Source organism: Microtus pennsylvanicus, chromosome 1, assembly GCF_037038515.1.
Source record: "Microtus pennsylvanicus isolate mMicPen1 chromosome 1, mMicPen1.hap1, whole genome shotgun sequence".
Lineage (NCBI taxonomy): Eukaryota > Metazoa > Chordata > Mammalia > Rodentia > Cricetidae > Microtus > Microtus pennsylvanicus.
The window spans coordinates 117,130,865-117,151,054 of NC_134579.1; the positions used below are offsets into that span (position 1 = coordinate 117,130,865).

At 39.9% G+C, this 20,190-nt stretch overlaps 1 protein-coding gene across 5 annotated transcripts in view; it reads right to left on the reverse strand.

Moving 5' to 3' along the window:
- Chfr (checkpoint with forkhead and ring finger domains) overlaps positions 1-20,190 on the reverse strand; it is a 38,664-nt gene continuing 18,474 nt past the window's right edge. For 2 of the 5 annotated variants that reach the window (XM_075981247.1, XM_075981264.1), the window contains 7 exons: positions 19,297-19,413; positions 17,161-17,244; positions 15,519-15,589; positions 14,315-14,402; positions 11,901-12,008; positions 10,257-10,329; positions 1-1,699 (listed from right to left, as the gene is read on the reverse strand). In XM_075981247.1, the coding sequence (XP_075837362.1) occupies positions 1,657-1,699; positions 10,257-10,329; positions 11,901-12,008; positions 14,315-14,402; positions 15,519-15,589; positions 17,161-17,244; positions 19,297-19,413 (584 nt within the window). In that variant the 3' untranslated portion in view covers positions 1-1,656. Of the gene's footprint in view, positions 1,700-10,256; positions 10,330-11,900; positions 12,009-14,314; positions 14,403-15,518; positions 15,590-17,160; positions 17,245-19,296; positions 19,417-20,190 lie in introns of all 5 variants that reach the window. The other 3 variants (XM_075981234.1, XM_075981254.1, XR_012911379.1) reach the window with 2 other exon arrangements.

The following is a 20,190-nucleotide window of genomic DNA, read 5'->3' on the forward strand; positions in this document are numbered from 1 at the left end:
GAGAAACAAACACAATTCATTTATTAGAATCAAAAAAGAGAACCTCCCACAAATACAGAGTGCTGCCTCTCAGTCTGTATCAAGAGCAAGACAACAGTTGAAAATTGTATTCCTGAGAAGCAAAAAGTTAGCAGATTGCAAACAAACATAACAGGTGATTTCAATAAAAGATTAAAAAAAACTTTAAAAAAACTGAAAGACAAAATTTCAAGTATTATTCTAGATGACATGACAAACCTAGTGCCCCAGCACAGGGCTTGGAAAGCAGAGGTTCTATCAGTCTGGAGCCATCTAGGGTTTCAGAGGGGGCTGTTCTCAGGGACTGGAGGGCTAAGGGCAGAGGCCTCACCTGCCACACTGTCAAGGACCTGGATACTCAAGATGTCTTCCTCAGGATGAGCAGTTTTGGACACTTAATGTTTTTTTTTTTAAATACAGAAACATATGCTCATTCTTTCAAATATCAGACTATTCCCAATTTTAGTCAATTTGTAAATTATAATATTTGTGCTACAGTTTTTAATATTTAATTCTTATTAGAAGATAAGCACCAAACCTATTGAAATAAAAAATATAGAAAAGGCCATGCGGCTTTCCAGACAGACTATCTTATACATCCCTGGAGGCTGTAAACTTATGCTTCCTTTCCTTACATAGAATGCTTCTGACATAGAGGACCCTTTTTCCCATGAAACTTTTAAATTTTAGCTGTAGTCAAGGTATAAGATATAAAAGATACAAAAGTATAAACCTGCACTGTCACCGCCTCACCACACACGAGGGGAGAGCCATCTAGTGGGAGCTCTCTCTTGGTCTGTTGATTTTCCTGTACTGACTAGGAAGTCAGTGTGGCCAGTAGGCTTCCCAAGTTACTAGGAAAAAATGGTCTTTGAATGTGTATGTGCACATGTGCGCACATATGGTGTGTGTGTGTGTGTGTGTTGGCCTCTCAGGTTACTGGGGCACAGTGTGTGTGTGTGTGTGTGTGTGTGTGTGTAGGCCTCTCAGGTTATTGGAGCACAGGGTGTGTGTGTGTGTGTGTGTGTGTGTGTGTGTCGGCCTCTCAGGTTACTGGGGCACAGTGTGTGTGTGTGTGTGTGTGTGTGTGTAGGCCTCTCAGGTTATTGGAGCACAGGGTGTGTGTGTGTGTGTGTGTGTGTGTGTGTGTGTGTGTCGGCCTCTCAGGTTACTGGGGCACAGTGTGTGTGTGTGTTTATGTGTGTGTGTAGGCCTCTCAGGTTATTGGAGCACAGGGTGTGTGTGTGTGTGTGTCGGCCTCTCAGGTTATTGGAGCACAGGGTGTGTGTGTGTGTGTGTGTGTGTGTCGGCCTCTCAGGTTATTGGAGCACAGGGTGTGTGTGTGTGTGTGTGTGTGTGTCGGCCTCTCAGGTTATTGGAGCACAGGGTGTGTGTGTGTGTGTGTGTGTCGGCCTCTTACGTTACTGGGGCATATGGTGTGCATGTGTTGTGTATGTCACTGAAGGGAAAAGCCATATACACCGGGGTGCCTGACCAGAAACTCCAGTGCTGGAACTGTAAAAGGAGAACTCTTAAAAATGCCCTTAAAGTATTTGTATATGATATTTTGTTTTTTAAAAAACCATAGTTTTGTTGCCTCCTGTGCTCTGTAACTGCTTTATGTGTATCTTCCAATGCTCAATTCTTGAACCTTGTCTGTTCACAGATGTGGTTGAATTTCCTGCAGGGAGAGAAAACATCAAAGACTACTCAAACTGTGGAACTGCATACTGTAATAACCACATAAAAACACATGTGCATCATATATGTGAGCTCACTCAATTTTTATACTTTTTAAAAAATACTGTGTTTATTGGAGACAGCAATTTCCAAAAGAGCAGGACTGAGCCAGCGACCTGGGCCAGGGTAGGCCTCGGACAGTGAACTCCACGGGAGCAGGAGTGGGTCCAGACCAGGGTCATTTGCAGAAGCAGGACTGGGCCAACGACCTGGGCCGGAGCAAGCCTGAGGCAGTGAGCTCCATGGGAGCGGGAGCAGATCCAGACCAGGAACATTTGTGGAGGCAGGACTGAGCCAGCAACCTGGGCCAGAGCAGACCTGAGACAGCTAACTCCACAGAAGCAGGTACGGGGGAGCAACTGTTGAGTGAGTGGGTCAGAGACAGTGACCACTGCGGGTCCAGATGTGAATCTGGGATCTTCAAGGGAGTAGACCTAAGCCAGGACCCCTGTGAGTCTGAGCGTGAGTCTAGGACCTCTGAGGAACTAGGCCTGAGCCAGGATCTCTGTGGTCTGGGTGCACCTGAGCCTGGGAACTCTGAGGGAGTAGATCAGAGCCAGAGTCCTTTACAGACCAATCCCAAGTCAGGGACCTCTGTAGAAGTGGATCCAGACAAGGGACATTTACAGAAACAGGTCTGAGTCAACAACCTAGGCTAAAGCAGGCCTGAGACAGCAAATTCCAAGGGAGCAGAGCAGAGCCCAGGAGCGCTGAGTGACCTCTTGGAACATGGAGAGACAAACGAGGTAAACTGAACAGTGGCACTAACTGTACCACAAGAAACAACCATCTGAGCCTTGGATTCACTGGCACCTAGAAGATTAATCAACAGAATCACAGACAGTCCTAACCACACCTATTAGAAGAAAAGATGAGCAGAAAAGGTAAGAACACATGCAACACCACAAAGAGCAACATGACACCAATAAAACCTAAAGACAGTACAACAGCAAGACTGAACAACCAAATATAAGATAGAAATGACCTAAAAAATAACTTCAGGAGAATGTTTGAAACTCTTAAAGAGAAAATGAGAAATTCCCTCAAAGAAAAGGAGGAAAAGACAAACAAAAAATTGGAAAACATCAGCAAACCCCTTAAAGAAAATCAAGAAAAAACAATCAAACATATGAAAGAAACTATTCAAGACTTGAAAACTGAAATAGAGACAATAAAGAAAATATAAGCCAAGGGAATTAAAGAAACAGAAATCATGATAAAATGATCAGGAACCACAAATACAAGCATAAACAGCAGAATACAGAATCTCAAGCGCTTTAAGATACATTAGAGGAAACAGACTCATCAGTCAACGAAAACATTAAATCTAACAAAAGCTTGGCCCAAAATACCCAGAAAATATGGGACACCATGAAAAGGCCAAACCTAAGAATAATAGGTATAGCAAGAGAAGAAGTTCAACTCAAAAGTACAGAAAATATATTTAACAAAATCATAGAAGAAAACTTTGCCAACCTAAAGAAAGATATGCCTATGAGGATACAAGAAGCTTACAGAATACCATACAGACTGGATAAAAAAAACGTCCCCTCATCACATAAAAATCAAAACACTAAAGATATAGAATAGAGAAAGAATATTAAGAGCTGCAAAGAAAAAAGGCCAAGTAACATATAAAGGCAGACCTATCAGAATCACACTTGACTTTTCATTGGAGACAATAAAAGCCAGGTCGTAGTCAAGCATTATGCAGACATTAAGAGACCACAGATGCCAGCCCAGACTACTATACCCAGCAAAACATTCAATCACCATAGAAGGACAAAATAAGATATTCCATGTCAAAACCAAGATTTAACCAATACCTACCCACAAACCCAGCCCTACACAAAATACTAGAAGGAAAACTCCAACCTGAGGAAGTTGGCTACATCAACAAAAACACAGACTATTAATGGACTTATAGTAGCAAATCCCAAAGAAGGGAAAAATGTATAAATTATTATCACCAACAATGAAAACTAAATTAATAGGAGATAGAAATCACTGGTCATTAATTCCTCTTAATATAAATGGACTCAACTCACCTATAAAAAGGCAAAGGCTAACAGATTTGGTACAAAAACAGAATCTATTCTCCTGCATAGAAGAAACACTCTTCAACTGCAAAGACAGACATAGCCTCAATGTAAAGGGTTGGAAAAAATTTTTCCAATCAAATGGACCTAATAGCTGGTGTAGCTATCCTAAGATCTAACAAAATAGATTGCAAACTAAAATCAATCCAAAGAGATAAAGAAGAACATTTCATATTAGTCACAGAAAAAAAATCCATCAAGAGGAAATCTCAATACTGAATATCTATGCCCCAAATACCAAGGGCACCCTCATACGTGAAAGAAATACTCCTAAAGTTTAAGTCATACATTAAACACCACACATTAATAGTGGGAGACTTCAACACTCCACTCTCACCACTGGACAGGTCAGTCAGACAAAAATTGAACAGAAAAATAAGAGAACTAGTAGATGTTATGACTTAAATGGACTTAATAGACATCTATAGAACATTTCATCCAAACAGAAAAGACTAAACCTTCTCAGCACTTCATGGAACCTTCTCAAAAATTGACCATTTACTCGGTCACAAAAAAACCTCAACAAAGACAAAAAAAATTGTAATAACCACATGTATCTTATCAGATCATCATGGCTTAAAACTAGAATTCAACAGCAATACTAATTCCAGAAAGCCAACAAGTACATGGAACTTAAACGATGCTCACCTGAATTATCTATCAATGGGTCAAGGAAGAAATAGAGAAATTAAAGACTTCCTAAAATTCATTGAAAATGACCGCACAACATACCCAAATTTATGGGACAAAATGAAAGCAGTGTTAAGAGGAAAGTTCATAGCACTAAATGCCTACATAAAGAAGCTGGAAAAAATCCCACACTAGTGAATTAACAGAACATTTGAAAACTTTAGAACAAAAAGAAGTAAACTCACCTAATAGAACTAGATGGCAGGAAAAGTGAGAGCTGAAATCAATAAAATAGAAACAAAGAACACAATACAAAGAATCAATGAGACAAAGAGTTGGTTCTTTGATAAAATCAACAAAGCAGACAAACCTTTATCCAAACTAAACAAAAGGCAGAGAGAGAATACCCAAATTAACAAAATCAGAAATGAAAAAGGGGACATAGCAACACACCTGGAGAAAATCCAGAGAATCATCAGGATTTCAAAAGCCTGTACTCCATAAAATTGGAAAACTTAAAGGAAATGGACAACTTTCTGGATAAATATCACTTACCAAAATTAAATCAAAACCAGATAAGCAAATTAAACAGACCTATAACTGCTGAAGAAACAGAAACAGTCATCAAAAGTCTCCCAACCAAAAAAACCCCAGGACCAGATGGTTTCAGTTCAGAATTCTACAAGATTTTCAAAGAAGAACTAATACCAATACTCCTGAAATTATTCCACACAATAGAAACAGAAGGAACATTGTCAAACTCTTTTTATGAGGCTACAATTACCCTGATGCCCAAACCACAGAAAGACATTACTAAGAAAGAGAATAACAGACCAATCTCACTCATGAACATTGATGCAAAAAAACTAAATAAAATACTGGCAAATCGAATCCAAGAAATCATCAGAACCATCATCCACCATGATCATGTTGGCTTCATCCCAGAGATGCAGGGATGGTTCAACATACGAAATCTGTCAATGTAATCCACCATATAAACAAACTGAGAAATAAAAACCACATGATCATCTCATTAGATGCCGAAAAAGCTTTCGACAAAACACAACATTTTTTCATGATAAAGGTCTCGGAGAGAGCAGGGATACAAGGAATATACCTAAACATAATAAAGGCAATGTACAACAAATCAACAGCCAGAATCAAACTAAATGGAGAGAAACTTCTAGCAATCCCACTGAAATCAGGAACAAGACAAGGTTGTCCACTCTCTGCATACCAATATAGTTCTTGAAATCCTAGCCAGAGGAATAAGACACCAAAAGGAGATCAAGGGGATACAAATTGGAAAAGAAGAAGTCAAACTCTCACTATTTGCTGATGCTATGATAGTTTACATAAGCAACCCCAAAAATTCTACCAAGAAACTTCTACAACTCATAAACACTTTCAGAAATATAGGAGGATACAAGATTAACTCAAAAAGATCAGTAGCCCTCCTATACACAGATGATAAAAGGGCTGTGAAAGAAATCAGAGAAAAATCACCCTTCACAATAGCCACAAACAGCATAAAATATCTCGGAGTAACTCGAACCAAACAAGTGGAAGACTTGTATGACAAGAGCTTTAAATCTTTGAAGAAAGAAATTGAAGAAGACACCAGAAAGTAGAAAGATCTCCCATGCTCTTGGGTAGGTAGAATTAACAAAGTAAAAACGGCAATCTTACCAAAAGCAATCTACAGATTCAATGCAATGCCCATCAAAATCCCAGCAAAATTCTTCAAAAACCTCGAAAGAACGGTACTTAACTTCATTTGGAAAAGCAAAAAACCCAGGATAGCCAAAAAATTCTGTACAATAAAAGAACTTCTGCATCTCAACACCTGATTTTAAACTAATACAGAGCTAAAGTACTGAAAACAGTCTGGTATTGGCATAAAAACAGACAGGAGGACCAATGGAACTGAATAGAAGACCCGGATATTAATCTACACACCTTCAAACACATGATTTTTGACAAAGAAGCAAAAAATATCAAATGGAAAAATGAAAGCATATTTAACAAATGGTGCTGGCATAACTGGATATCAACATGTGGAAGAATAAAAATAGATCCAAATCTATCACCATGCACAATACTCAAGTCCAAATATCAAAGACCTCAACGGATAAAGCCAGCCACAATGAACCTTATAGAAGAAAGTGGGAAGTATACTTGAACGCATTGGCACAGGAATCACTTCATAAATATAACCCCAGTACAGACACTGAGAGAAACAATTAATAAATGGGACCTCCTGAAACTGAAAAGCTTCTGTAAAGCAAAGGACACAATCAACAAGACAAAACGACAATATACAGTATGGGAAAAGATCTTCACTAACCCCACATCAGACAGAGGTCTGATCTCCAAAATATACAAAGAACTCAAGAAATTGGACACCAAAAGAACAAATAATCCAATAAAAAATGGAGTACAGAACTAAACAGAGAACTCTCAACAGAGGAATCTAAAATGGCTGAAAGACACTTACAGAAATGTTCAACATCCTTAGTCATCAGAGAAATGCAAATCAAAACAACTCTGAGATTCCATCTTACACCTGTAAGAATGGCCAAGATCAAAAACACTGATGACAAGTTATGCTGGAAAGGTTATGGGAAAAAGGGAACACTTCTGCATTGCTGGTAGGAATGCAAGCTGGTACAACCCTTTTAGATATCAGTGTGGCGATTTCTCAGAAAACTGGGAAACAACCTTCCTCAAAACCCAGTAATAGCCGGGCGATGGTGGCGCACGCCTTTAATCCCAGCACTCGGGAGGCAGAGGCAGGTGGATCTCTGTGAGTTCGAGCCCAGCCTGGTCTACAGAGCTAGTTCCAGGACAGGCTCCAAAGCCACAGAGAAACCCTGTCTCGAAAAAAAAAAAAGACCCAGTAATATAACTTTTGGGTATATATCCAAAGATGCTCAATCATGCCACAAGGACATCTGCTCAACTATGTTCACAGTATCATTGTCATAGCCAGAATTTGGAAACAACCTAAATGCCCCTCAAGCGAAGAATGGATAAGGAAAATGTGGTACATTTACACAATGGAATACTACACAGCAGAAAAAAAATAACATCTTGAATTTTGCAGGCAAATGGATGGAGCTAGAAAACATCATTTTGAGTGAGGTAATCCAGACACAGAAAGACAATTATCACATGTACTCACTTATAAGTGGTTTTTAGACATAAAACAAAGAAAACCAGCCTACAAATCACAATCCCAGAGAACCTAGACAACAATGAGGACTCTAAGAGAGACATACATGGAACTAATCTACATGGAAAGTAGAAAAAGACAAGATCTCCCAAGTAAATTGGGAGCATTGGGACCTTGGGAGAAACCTGAAGGGGAAAGGAGAGGCAGGGAGGGGAGAGGCAGGGAGAGGAGAGGCAGGGAGTGGAGCACAAAAAAATGTAGAGCTCAATAAAAATCAATTAAAAATTGTGTTTTTAAAGAATTTTAAATTTATGTGTATTTATATATGTCTATTTTAGTACATGCCATGTATGTACAGGTGGCCAGGGTAGACAGAAGAGGGAATCAAATCCCCTGGAGCTGATATTCCAGGTAGTTGTGTGATATTTGACACGGGTGCTAGGAACCAAACTCAAGTCGTCTGGAAGAGTAACAAGTGCTCTTAACAGATGAGCCTCCTCTCCAGTCCCTCTAAATATTTTTTTGTTTGTTTGTTTGTTTGTTTTTTTCCAGAGACAGGGTTTCTCTGTAGCTTTGGTGCCTGTCCTGGAACTAGCTCTTGTACACCAGGCTGGCCTCGAACTCCCAGAGATCCGCCTGTCTCTGCCTCCTGAGTGCTGGGATTAAAGGCGTGCACCACCACCGCCCGGCCCCTCTAAGTATTTTTTTTAATATTTATTTATTTATTATGTATACAATATTCTATCTGGCATGTACGCCTGCAAGCCAGAAGAGGGCACCAGACCTCATTACAGATGGTTGTGAGCCACCATGTGGTTGCTGGGAATTGAACTCAGGACCTTTGGAAGAGCAGGCAATGCTCTTAACCGCTGAGCCACCTCTCCAGCCCCCCCTCTAAGTATTTTTAAATAATATTAAAGACACTAAATTCCAAATGTAGTCTCTTTTTTCTCTTTTTATATTTTAAAATGAAGATGAAAACACTGGGTATTTTATCAGATTAGAGAATAAGAGTTGTGCTTCCTTAGTGTATGCCTTTGCCTACTCTTTACCTAGCAGGGTGGAGACAGATGCTGAGGTGACAGTGGCCAGATTGGAGAAGTGCATGGAGAAAGTGGCATGTGCCTTTGCTACCCATATCTATATTACCATGAACAAAAGTGAGTTAGTTGTGCAATGTCCTTCCTTCCTTTCTTTTTTCCTCCTTTGAGACAGGGTTTCTCTTTATAACAGCCTTGGCTGTCCTGGACACTCTATAGACCAGGCTGGCCTCAAACTCACAGAGATCCATCCACCTGCCTCTGCCTCCCAAGTGTTGGGATTAAAGGTGTGTGCCAATATACCCAGCTTCCTTCTTTCCTCCTTTCTTTTTTTTTAAGATTAAGATTTACTTGTATCACTTTTAGTTCTGTATATGTTGTCTATGTGGAGGTATGCACACCTGTATGTGGGTTTTTGAGGAGGCCACCAATATCTGATCCCCTGCAGCTAGAGTAAGAGGTGGTTACTGACCAATGTGAGTGCTGGGAACTGAACTCAGACCCCTCTTCAAGACAAGCAAACACTTTCAAATGCTGAGTCAACTTTACAACCTAAAGTTTTCTTTCTTGAAATAGATGGTGTCTGCTGTTCATGCTCAAGCACGATACAAGGTTTTATACTACAAAAGTACCCATTAAGAAGTCATCTCTATTGTCGTCTTTCTCTCTCATACTGTGGGCACTGGTTTCATTGCCTTAATCTGAATCAAAAATCTGTGTGTAGAGATTTAAATACTGGCCAGTGAACTGACCAGCAGAGGACCATAACACTAATTGTTTAAAAACAGTAGCAGAAAGATTAGTGCTGAGTGCTGACTTCATAAGGCAATGCAGATGTTGCTATGAATAGCATTTGAAGACCATGTTAAAGATCCACAGTGGGGGTGGTTAAGTTGTAACACAACTCACCTCCCAACCCGCCACACATATAATACGAAGAAAAACCCAGGTGTTACTCTATCACCAATTGGGCCAGTAACTTTGCAGACATGTGCTCAGATACTGACCAAGAAAGAGCTACTGTCAGATAAAGCACAATGTGACTCCAACCATGAAGACACAGATGAAAGATGGGGGCAGATATTTGCGTAGAAGCAGTTCAAGAAACGCAATAAGGGGCTGGAGAGATGGCTCAGCGGTTGAGAGCACTGACTGCTCTTCCAGAGGACCCGGGTTCGATTCCCAGCACCCACATGGCAGCTCACAACTGTCTGAAAATGCAGTTCCATGAGATCTGACACCTTCACACAAACAAATATAATAAAGTTAAAAAAAAAGAAACGCAATAACATAAGAGCAGAATTTCTATATGGAAATATATACAATGTATAATTTTAAAGAAGTATAGGAATTAAATTAGCACACATATGTGAATTTGGGGGGTGGAGTGGGATGCTGGGAACTGAACCCGGAACTTTGTACTCTACTACCAAGGGTAACGTAAGTCCCCAAATTAGTACATTTTTTTAGCATACAATTCGCTATTACTGTTGCCTTTCCAAATCATAAGCCCGGAGGGCCTGCAGTTGACAAATGTCCCTCAGCTTCACTCACATTGCATGGTGAGCCTTCACTTGAGTGCGACAGTTCCGGCCCCAGTAGCAATCAGGACGGGATGTTACAGTCACTGGAAAGGAAGTACATGTCTACATTAGATGTATCACACACTTTTCATGTAGCTAAATGAATTTAACTGGAGATATAAGAAAACTCCTCTGAGCAAAAAGCATCTTTGTCACTCTGTATGTGTTCCTATGTATGATCATATAGGTGCATGTATATGGTTACAAATGTACGTGAGAAGCCAGAAGTCACGTGCCAGGTGTCATCACTCTGTATGTGTTCCTATGTATGATCATATAGGTGCATGTATATGGTTACAAATGTACGTGAGAAGCCAGAAGTCACGTGCCAGGTGTCATCATCCACCTTGTTTGTTTGAGACAAGGTCTTTCAATGGCATTAAGCCTGCCAATCAGACTAAGCTACCTGGCCAAACCAAGGACCTGCCTGTCTGTGCCTCCCTAGTTCTGGAATTATAAACATGAGCTGCTACATCTGGCTTTTTCCTTCTTCCGATTTTAAAAAACATTTTATGTATAAGAGTAGTTTGCCGGAGCTGGAGGCCATGCACCTGGAGTAGCCAGGAAGGCTTGCCAGATATTTGTGAGAAATCTCCCATTTGATTTTACATGGAAGATGCTAAAAGACAAATTCAACGAATGTGGCCACGTGCTGTACGCCGACATCAAGATGGAGAACGGAAAGTCCAAGGGGTGCGGTGTGGTTAAGTTTGAATCTCCAGAGGTGGCTGAGAGAGCCTGCCGGATGATGAATGGCATGAAGCTGAGTGGCCGAGAGATTGATGTTCGAATCGATAGAAATGCTTAAGCAGTTGCCTTTTTTAAACATCAATACCAGACCTCTGAATTTGTATTTTTTCTTGTTAACCATTTTAATTTGTTGGCTGGATGTATAAAGATGTTTAAAAAATTCAGTTGCTTTTTGGGTGATCTGAATTAATATTTTAATGATTGGGGTTCCATTTGACTGTTTGCATTGAGATTGCAATGTGCGCAATTTTTTTTGTAGTTGTGGCATCTTGTTGACATCAAATATGACTTTGATAATAAATACCAGTTCCTGAAAAAAAAAAAAAAAGAGTAGTTTGCCTATATGCACCTAAGTGCACTGTGTGTGTACTTGGTGCCCACAGAGGCCAGAAGAGGACACCAGATCATCTGGAACTGGAGTTACGAATGATTTAAGTTTCCATGTGGTTCCAGAAACCCCACCTGGGTGCAAGACCCACATACCAGTTTCATTTCGTGTTTTTTTTTCCTATGGGGACTGACCTCAGGTCTTTATGCTAGCACAACAAGGTCTTTACTAAGCTTACATCTTATCTCTCTTTATGATCAGTTTTCGTAGACCATGCCAAGACTTTTGGACAAGAAAAAAATTTATCTAAAAACTAAGTCAAGAAAATGAAGTTGTCTAGTGGTGTCTTTATGTTTCATTGCTCTAGATACCCATGGGTCTTGACCCAGTCTGAAAAGCAAATGCAACCTCAGCCATCCTGTGTGCCTGTGTTCTGCCTACATGCTACAACTTCTGCGAGGTATGGAGTATAAAGCCATGCTAAGTACCTATTTGAATTGAGTTGGGAAGTCAGTACAGACAGAACAGGCTCCTTACCTGGCAACTCAGAAGCAGGAATGTTCTGCCGATACTGGTAGGTGAGCTCTCGGAAGCTACGCAGACCACAGCAGTAACACAACACAGTATTTCCAGTGATTCTGTAATCTGGGGAAAGGTGAACACAGCCATTTATCAGACAATGTCATTTTATAACAGAAAAACAGGCACACTTCAAACTAGTAGGAAACTTAATACCATAATGAGGTAGAGACAATGGGCTAGACACCTGGAAAACAGTTCTAAAACCAATCTAAATACTAATTCAGCTGTTTTTTAAAAAAGGTTTATTTTTATTTTATGAATGTTTGCTTACATGAATGTCTGTGTATTATGGTGTGTGCAATACTTGAGAAGACCAGAAAAGGGCACTGGATCCTCTAGAACTGGAGTTACAGATGGTTGCAAGTCACTTGTGGGTGCTGGGAACCTGGTCCTCTCCAAGAACAACAAATGCTTATTATCACCACTAACCCATTTCTCCAGCTCCATTGGTTTAATTTTTAGTAGTAAGATAATCTCATGTGGATTAAAAAAAATTGAATATTTTAAAAAATCTCCCCAAAAGTAGTAAGACTGGAAACATTTTCTCTTGTGTTACACTTGTGTGGTTAATTATTCCTTATCTAAATACATGGGATCAGAGGTATTCTGAATTATAGATTGCTTTTCCAAATTTTGCAACATTTGTGTATATGTCCCAAAGGATTAAAAAAAAAATCTGTGTTTTAAGTGTTTTGCTTGCATGTATGTATGTATACCATGTGTATACCTGGTACCAGCAGAGGTCAGAAGGCATTGGATTCCATAGAATTGGAATTATGGAATACTTATAAACCATTATGTGAGTTCAGGGAACCAAACCTAGATCCTCTGTAAGAGTAGCCAGTGCTCTTAACTGCTGGGCCATCTTTCCAGCCTCCCTACCTGTTTTTAAAGATAGGATCTCACTGAGTCCTTGCTTACCTGTACCTCAATTTGTAGACCAGGCTGACATTGAACTCAGACAGATCTACCTCCTTTGTTTCCTCAGTACTGGAATTAAAGGTGTGTGTCACAATGCCTGGTGATTTATGTATATGTAATGAGAACTGGGGGACCAATTCTAAAGATAGAACTGTTTACATTTCCTACACATCTCACACATGACCCATCATAGCAGGCTTGGTATAGGTTTTCTTCTTGTGGTATCATGTCTTCAGCACTCTATAGCTACAAATGTTGGAGGCATTTTCAAATTTGGAATGCTAAACCTACATGTGCTAAAAATAAAAATTACACAGAAAATGATTTAATTTTGACTACCTACAATTTAAAATTTGAAATGGAAATATAAAAACACAAAGCATGAAGTAGTAATGCTATAGTAAGAACATATTTACAACACAAAGGGCAACACTGTAAACTTCAACAAAGATAGCATGTCGTGCTGCCAGAGACCCCCCAAAGAGTGTATGTAAAGTCCGGGATCACAGATAAGCAAGTATCGATGCAAAAAGACCTTCAATGTTATTAACAGTCATTCAAAGGCATAAGAATAAGTCACTGTCAGCTTCTCCCATATTCACAAAATTAAATGACAAATGCAAAGCCAAGAGGCAGGGGATGCCTCAGGAATGAGGGGAAACCTATACAACCTTAAGAAGAACAGTGTGTTCAAGTGGCAAAGTCTAGGTTTCATGTACTATTGTCATAAAATTCCAGTTATTTATTCTAAACTTTTAGGTGTACACCATTGAATGTTCAACAGTTGTGGCATTAATGTAATGAAAAACAACAAATAAAATATCCTTTCATGAGGTGGCTAAATAAAGCTAACTAAAACTCTAGGCAGGGCTGGTGATACAGCTCAGATGGTAGAATGCTTGTTTACATGCACAATGCCCTGGGTGTGATCCCCAGCACTATATAAAACAGGAATGGTGGTATTGGCTGGCTTCTGCCAGCACTTAGGAGGTGAAGGAATGAGAATCAGAAGATCAAGGTCAGCCATGGTTATACAGCAAGTCTAAGCCTAATTGGGGTCATAATCATCCTCCCTAAGCATCTCCCCTTCTAAAACCCTCTAGGTAATAATAATAAAAAACCAAGGCAGGGCTAGGATGTAGTTCAACAGTAGAGTACTTGCTTAGTATGTACAAGAACCCTGGCCAGTTCCTACTACCTCAAAAACCATGCCTAGACTTTTCTTGGTAGAAGGGAGTGTGTGATACATGCTGAGTACAAACATGACACTCAATAGGGCACCATCTGTAATATAACCCACAAATGGAGCCTCTTCAAAGAGCCTGAACAGATGGGCATGAAAACACTATTCCTAATTTTTTATTCTATATTTGCTTATGCTTTTCCAATGCCCAATCTTAAAAATTAATGCCCATTCTGGAGGGCAGAGTTGGCTATACAATGCTTACCAGATAAGAGAAATACGCCCCGCTGTAGAGCCAGGAGACTCTCTGCCAACATATTTTTCCAAGTCAGACCTCTGGTTGCCAGGTAATTCTGTGATGGGAAAAAGTGTGGAAATAAATTCCAGTTTAGAAGAAGAATCAAAAACGACTAAGAGGACATTTCATAAAAGGTAGATGAAGCCAAAGCTCAGCTACCCTCAAGTGGCATTTGCACAGAGCCAGTGGATAAACTAGAGTCAATCCTGCCTTAGGTCTTATAAGTTCTTTGCCGAGAGGCTCTTTGGCCTTTGGACCTGAATAAGAATCACTATTCTCTCAAAAAATTCCACAGAGGCATTCACAACACAAGGAAAGATAAGACACTGAAGGGAAAAAGGAATAAGAGAACAGAATCAAGTCACAGCTTTGCTTCTAACATAGTTAAAATTAAACCATTAAACTGACTTCTGCTTTTGTAAACTACTTGCTGAAGCCTCCTTTTTATCTGAAAAGGCAGACATATGCCCTTGAGAAGTGACAATCACCAATAACCACTTAGATACTGCCTGCCCTATATAACTTATGGAATACTGCTGGTAGAAGCCAATCTCCTTGAACAGAAAGAGCTTTCAGTAGCACACTCTAATAAGAATTTCTCCCTTTTACACTTGTCTTCACCCAGCCCATCTACCCCATAATGGTGACAAGTATAGCTGAATGCCAGGTTTTATTTATTTAGACACTGTTCAAGGCTGTTACAAAAAAGTTGTCAAGTATCTAAATGTAGAGTGCAGTGGTGCTCAGCTAAGTCTGGCGATGTGTGTATGAATGGCCTCCAAGGAAGGCAAAGTTCTCAACATAACATGCAGAATTGAGCATGTTACAATTCTAAGAGCTGAGCTAGCTTCCTCAAACTTGGGAAGGAAAATGTTCAGAAAAAGAAGCCAGAGAAAAGAGCCAGAATTGAGATACCCTCTCTGTAAGATGTATTAACTAATTCATATGGTTTGACAGAATGATCAGTAAACGGAAAATCATTTTAGAATAAAGGGAAAACCTGATAAATATCACAAGATCATGGAACTAACTAACTATACTGGTCAGATAATACAGTGTGTGTTGTCAGCTGTGGCAGTACATGTCTGCAGGCAAATGCTAACAGGAACCACAAACATTAAAGGAAAGCTTCATGACTTTCACTGATGCCCAGGAAAGTGTGGGGTGATACCTTCAGGATGTCCGACTCATAGTTGTTGTTGTTCAGCACCCCATCCAAGCACTTGTCCCCCAGGTTGAGCTCTGCCAGAGGAAGGATGAATATTATCTGTTTTATAAGGATAATGTAGTATCTTAAGTATTATTTTCCTGATGGGATAACCAAATCTCTCTCTCTCTTTTAAAGATTTATCTATTACATATATAGTGTTCTGCCTGCATGTAGGCCTGCACACCAGAAGAGGGCACCAGATCTCATTATAGATGGTTGTACGGCTCCACGTGGTTGCTGGGAATTGAACTTAGGACCCTTGGAAGAGCAGCCAGTGGTTTTAACCTCTGAGCCATCTCTCCAGCCCAACCAAATCTCTTTCCATTACAGATTGTAAAAAGCAACAAGCTTAGGAAATGTCTCTGTCATTAAAATGCATGCTGACATGAATTTCAATCCCCAGCATGACTACAAAAAAAAAAAAAAGAAGAAGAAGAAGAAGAAGAAGAAGAAGAAGAAGAAGAAGAAGAAGAAGAAGAAGAAGAAGAAGAAGAAGAAGAAGAAGAAGAAACTCAAGTGTAGCAGGGCTTGTCTACAATACTAGTATTGGTGGGGGAAAGACACAAATGGATCCCCGGAGACTACTGACCCAGCCAGTCCAGCCAGTAATGCTTTAGTGAACATTAGGTTCACTGAAAGATCCTGTCTCAAAATAAGGATGATGGAATACAATAGTGTAGTCAATGCCCCAAGTACACATCATATGCTACCAAATAACCCCCCACCCAGTTTCAGGAATAGGTAACATCTTTTTTAGTCATTGGCTAGAGTCCCATAGACCACCCCTAGACATTACAGGCTATAGTCAATACTATATAACTCCACAACATGAGTTAAGACCCTATTTTTGAAGTCACCCCATATTTTTGCCACCAAACATGGAAAAAAATCAAGCTGGTACTCAAATTGATGCTTCACCCCTACTAACTAGTATTCAAAGTGCTTAAAAGGAATTATACATGCTACCAGAGGAAAAAAGCAATCATCAGTCTCACCCAGCTATGAACCCTGTGTGCTATAAACATGTCTGTCAGATATACCTACTGGTGCAATAGCAGTACAAATGGAACAGAAGTAACCAGCCACTCTTTAAATCAGCTTTAAGGCCCTCTCTAGAAAATGCAACACCTGCCTAACACTGTTAATGGGGCCAAGAGTCTGCCCTAGACAGGTCATGGGCACTAAGGGAAAATATTCTCCTACATGATTCTTAGTGGAGCCAGCAATGCTAGCACGGGCCTTTAATCACAGCACGCAACAGCACACCCCGTCATCCTTGAATTTGTGATCCTCCTGCCTAATCCTCTGGAGGGCTGGGATTTAGAAACAGTGTTTTATATGAATAAATAATTTCTCCTGTATAAGAAACTGATATTTCTCTTGTTTAATTACCACTTGCTTTTGAAGCAACATGGGTTTAAGACTTCCAAACTGACAAAACTCTGCAGTGTAGCAGAAAAAGGCAGAAAAAAATCACTTGATGGCCCATAGCAGCCTCTTTTTTCTCTGAACACAGCAGGTCACAACTCAATACCACCTACTCCAAGTTCATCAAGATAACAAACAAAAAGTCAAAGCAACTAGGTTGAAGAGCGGACATTACCACAGAAAGGGGCCAAGCAGCCAAAGCAGCCAGTCCGGGTGCAGCCCCAATACAAATGGCAGAAGGGTTGCAGGCATACTGCACCTGTGGACAGAAGACAGTTGATCAATTGGGATCTAGAACTGTGCCTGTTCTCATACTTGAGGAAATTTAGAACCAGACTCAAGAGCTCAACTCTCTTTGAAGACATTCTTTCTGAGGTGTTCTCATGGAACTAGGGAGCAGAGACAACGTCCCAGATAACATCTAAAATCAAAGGTGACAGAATTGTGATAATTAAAAGTTAATTTAAAAACAGCTTGGTCTATGACCCCAGTACCCAAACAGTCCTGGTTCATTGTTTCCCAGCTCTGACTATGTGACACACTTGAAGTAACTGCACATTCATGTCTGTAGATAGCTTTTCTACCTACCACAAATAATGTTTTCATTATATATTACTATTCTGTACTCCCTTAGGAAAGGTTTTTTAATGTTTAATATTCTCCACAATGTAATTTCATTGAATACACTAGTAAATAAATCCTAGTTGAATTTTTAATGTTTTACTTATTTTATTTTTTAAAATTTTTAATTGATTTTTATTGAGCTCTACATTTTTCTCTGCTCCCTTCCCTGTCTCTCCCCTCCCCTTCAACCCTCTCCCAAGGTCCCCATGCTTCCAATTTACTCAGGAGATCTTGTCTTTTTCTACTTCCTATGTAGATTAGATCTATGTATGTCTCTCTTAGGGTCCTCATTATTGTCTAGGTTCTCTGGGATTGTGATTTATGTGCTGGTTTTCTTTGCTTTATGTTTAAAAACCACTTATGAGTACATGTGATAATTGTCTTTCTGTGTCTGGGTTGGGTTTTTAAAAAAATATTTATTTATTATGAATATAATATTCTGTCTGTGTGCATGCCTGAAGGCCAGAAGAGGGCACCAGACCTCATTAGAGACGGTTGTGAGCCACCATGTGGTTGCTGGAAATTGAACTCAGGACCTTTGGAAGAACAGGCAATGCTCTTAACATCTGAGCCATCTCTCTAGCCCCTTGGGTTGGTTTTTTAATGTTTAATATTCTCCACAATGCAATTTCACAGAATACGCTAGTAAATAAATCCTAGCTGAAATTCTTACAGGATTGAATAATTAAAGCTTTTTAAGAGTATAATTACTTTGTAATTGCCTGTATCTATGAAAAGCATTTCTCTATAAATTAGTCAAAAGTAAAGACTACCCTCTTAGCAATATTTTAAGAACCTAACCTCGGCTGCCACTTGCTGATCTGTATATTCCAGATGTCGGTATTCTCAGGACTTGTCCATGGATTCTTCTTAACATGCCTAGAGGTCACCCTGGTATGCCTGGAGCTTGTTAGCTGCCTATCCCAGAATGCATACTGTTACTGTGCTACGGTCCTCTCTTCTGTACTGCACCAAGTCTAGGCTAGGAGGACCACCTCCCCAGAGCAGTCTCCAAGCAAACAAAACCTACCACATCACTGCAGTGGAGAGCTTGTACTGTATCATACATTGTGCCACAGAAGCGTGGCTCAGGCACTGCAGAGACTTGTGATGTGACCACATAAATTTATGATTTGTTTCATTTAACAGCAATAATGATCAAGGAACTCTCAAGTTGAGAAATACTTTAAAATGCAATAGACATGAAAAAGCATTTCAAACAAAAGTATATTCGAACATTAATGAAGAGCTCCATTTATTTTTTTGATGTTTTACAATGCAAAGAACGAAACCCAGAAGATTACACATGCTAAGCAAGCATCCCACCACTTAACTACCCCTCTATCTAAAGAACTGTTTTAATGGTGAAATGTAGATTAAACACAGGTATTTCATCTACTGGATTTGTAAGCAACACATTATATAAAGACTACAGTTCTGATATGAGAATGGATATAGAAATATATAACCACCCACATCTGGAAGTGTGGGCAGTGTTATCCACTGGTGAAAAAAATAAGTGTTCAATACGCTCATGTGGGATCAACTGATTATATGCAGATGGAAAGATGTATCTTTGTTTTATAGCCTACATAAAGTCAATTTCACTTGAAAAATCAAGCCATGGAGAATGCACAAGAATGTCCTCCTGTTGGAGGGAGCACCTGAGGGAGACAAGCACACTCACACTGCTGAGGGGCAACACGGGAATCCTGCTCATGTTCAGCTCTTCGGTCAGGCATAGGCTGGAAGCAGCAGGTGCAAATGGCGTGGCTTCCTTGAAGAGGGCACATATAATCCTGGGCTGCTGAAGCACATATTTATGTCAGATATGTCCAGACACCAGGTAAAAGGTAGCTGACAAAAATTTTTCATCTAGAGAGGCAACTATGAAGTACACAGGAGGAGGGACAGGATCTGGGAGGAATTAAAACTACTTCCTAAGTGGTCAAATGATATTTTGCCATTTGAAATATGGGAATTCAATGGTTATAGCTCAGTGAGTACTCGTCTAGCATTTGAGAAGCCTTAGACTCAATCCCGAGCATCAAAAATACCCATATATATGTACGCACACATACATACATACATGCATACATAAATAAATTTTGTTTTGGAAAGTAACTGTACTAAGGGAGTTCAAGTCATGCATAAGAGTGAGTATACACCTAAATGCTAGCTATTGGGAAGCTGAGGCAGGAAGATCACAAGTTCAAGGCTAGCTTGAGATATGTACTGAATTTTAGGACAGCCTGAGTTATAAATTGAGACTATTTCAAAAGATCAAAAAGTTCTTCCTAGACAGTGGTAAAGTCTGGTTGCTGAGCACTGCTTTGCTGTCCCAACTATGGGTTCTAGAAGTGACAGGGAGAACTGGAACAATGTTCTAGTAGGGTTGCTAAGAACGTGGCTCTTAATTACAATGCTAGGTTAGTGGCCACTTTTAGCACAGTTAGGCTAAATAGGAGGTAAAGGGTCAGGGCTACTAAGGCTATTTTCAATTTGGCAATGATCACAGTGCTTAACTGCAGTTAAGAACAGGCAAAGCTAGAACTAAAGTGGCCAGTTCCAGGCAGAGGAT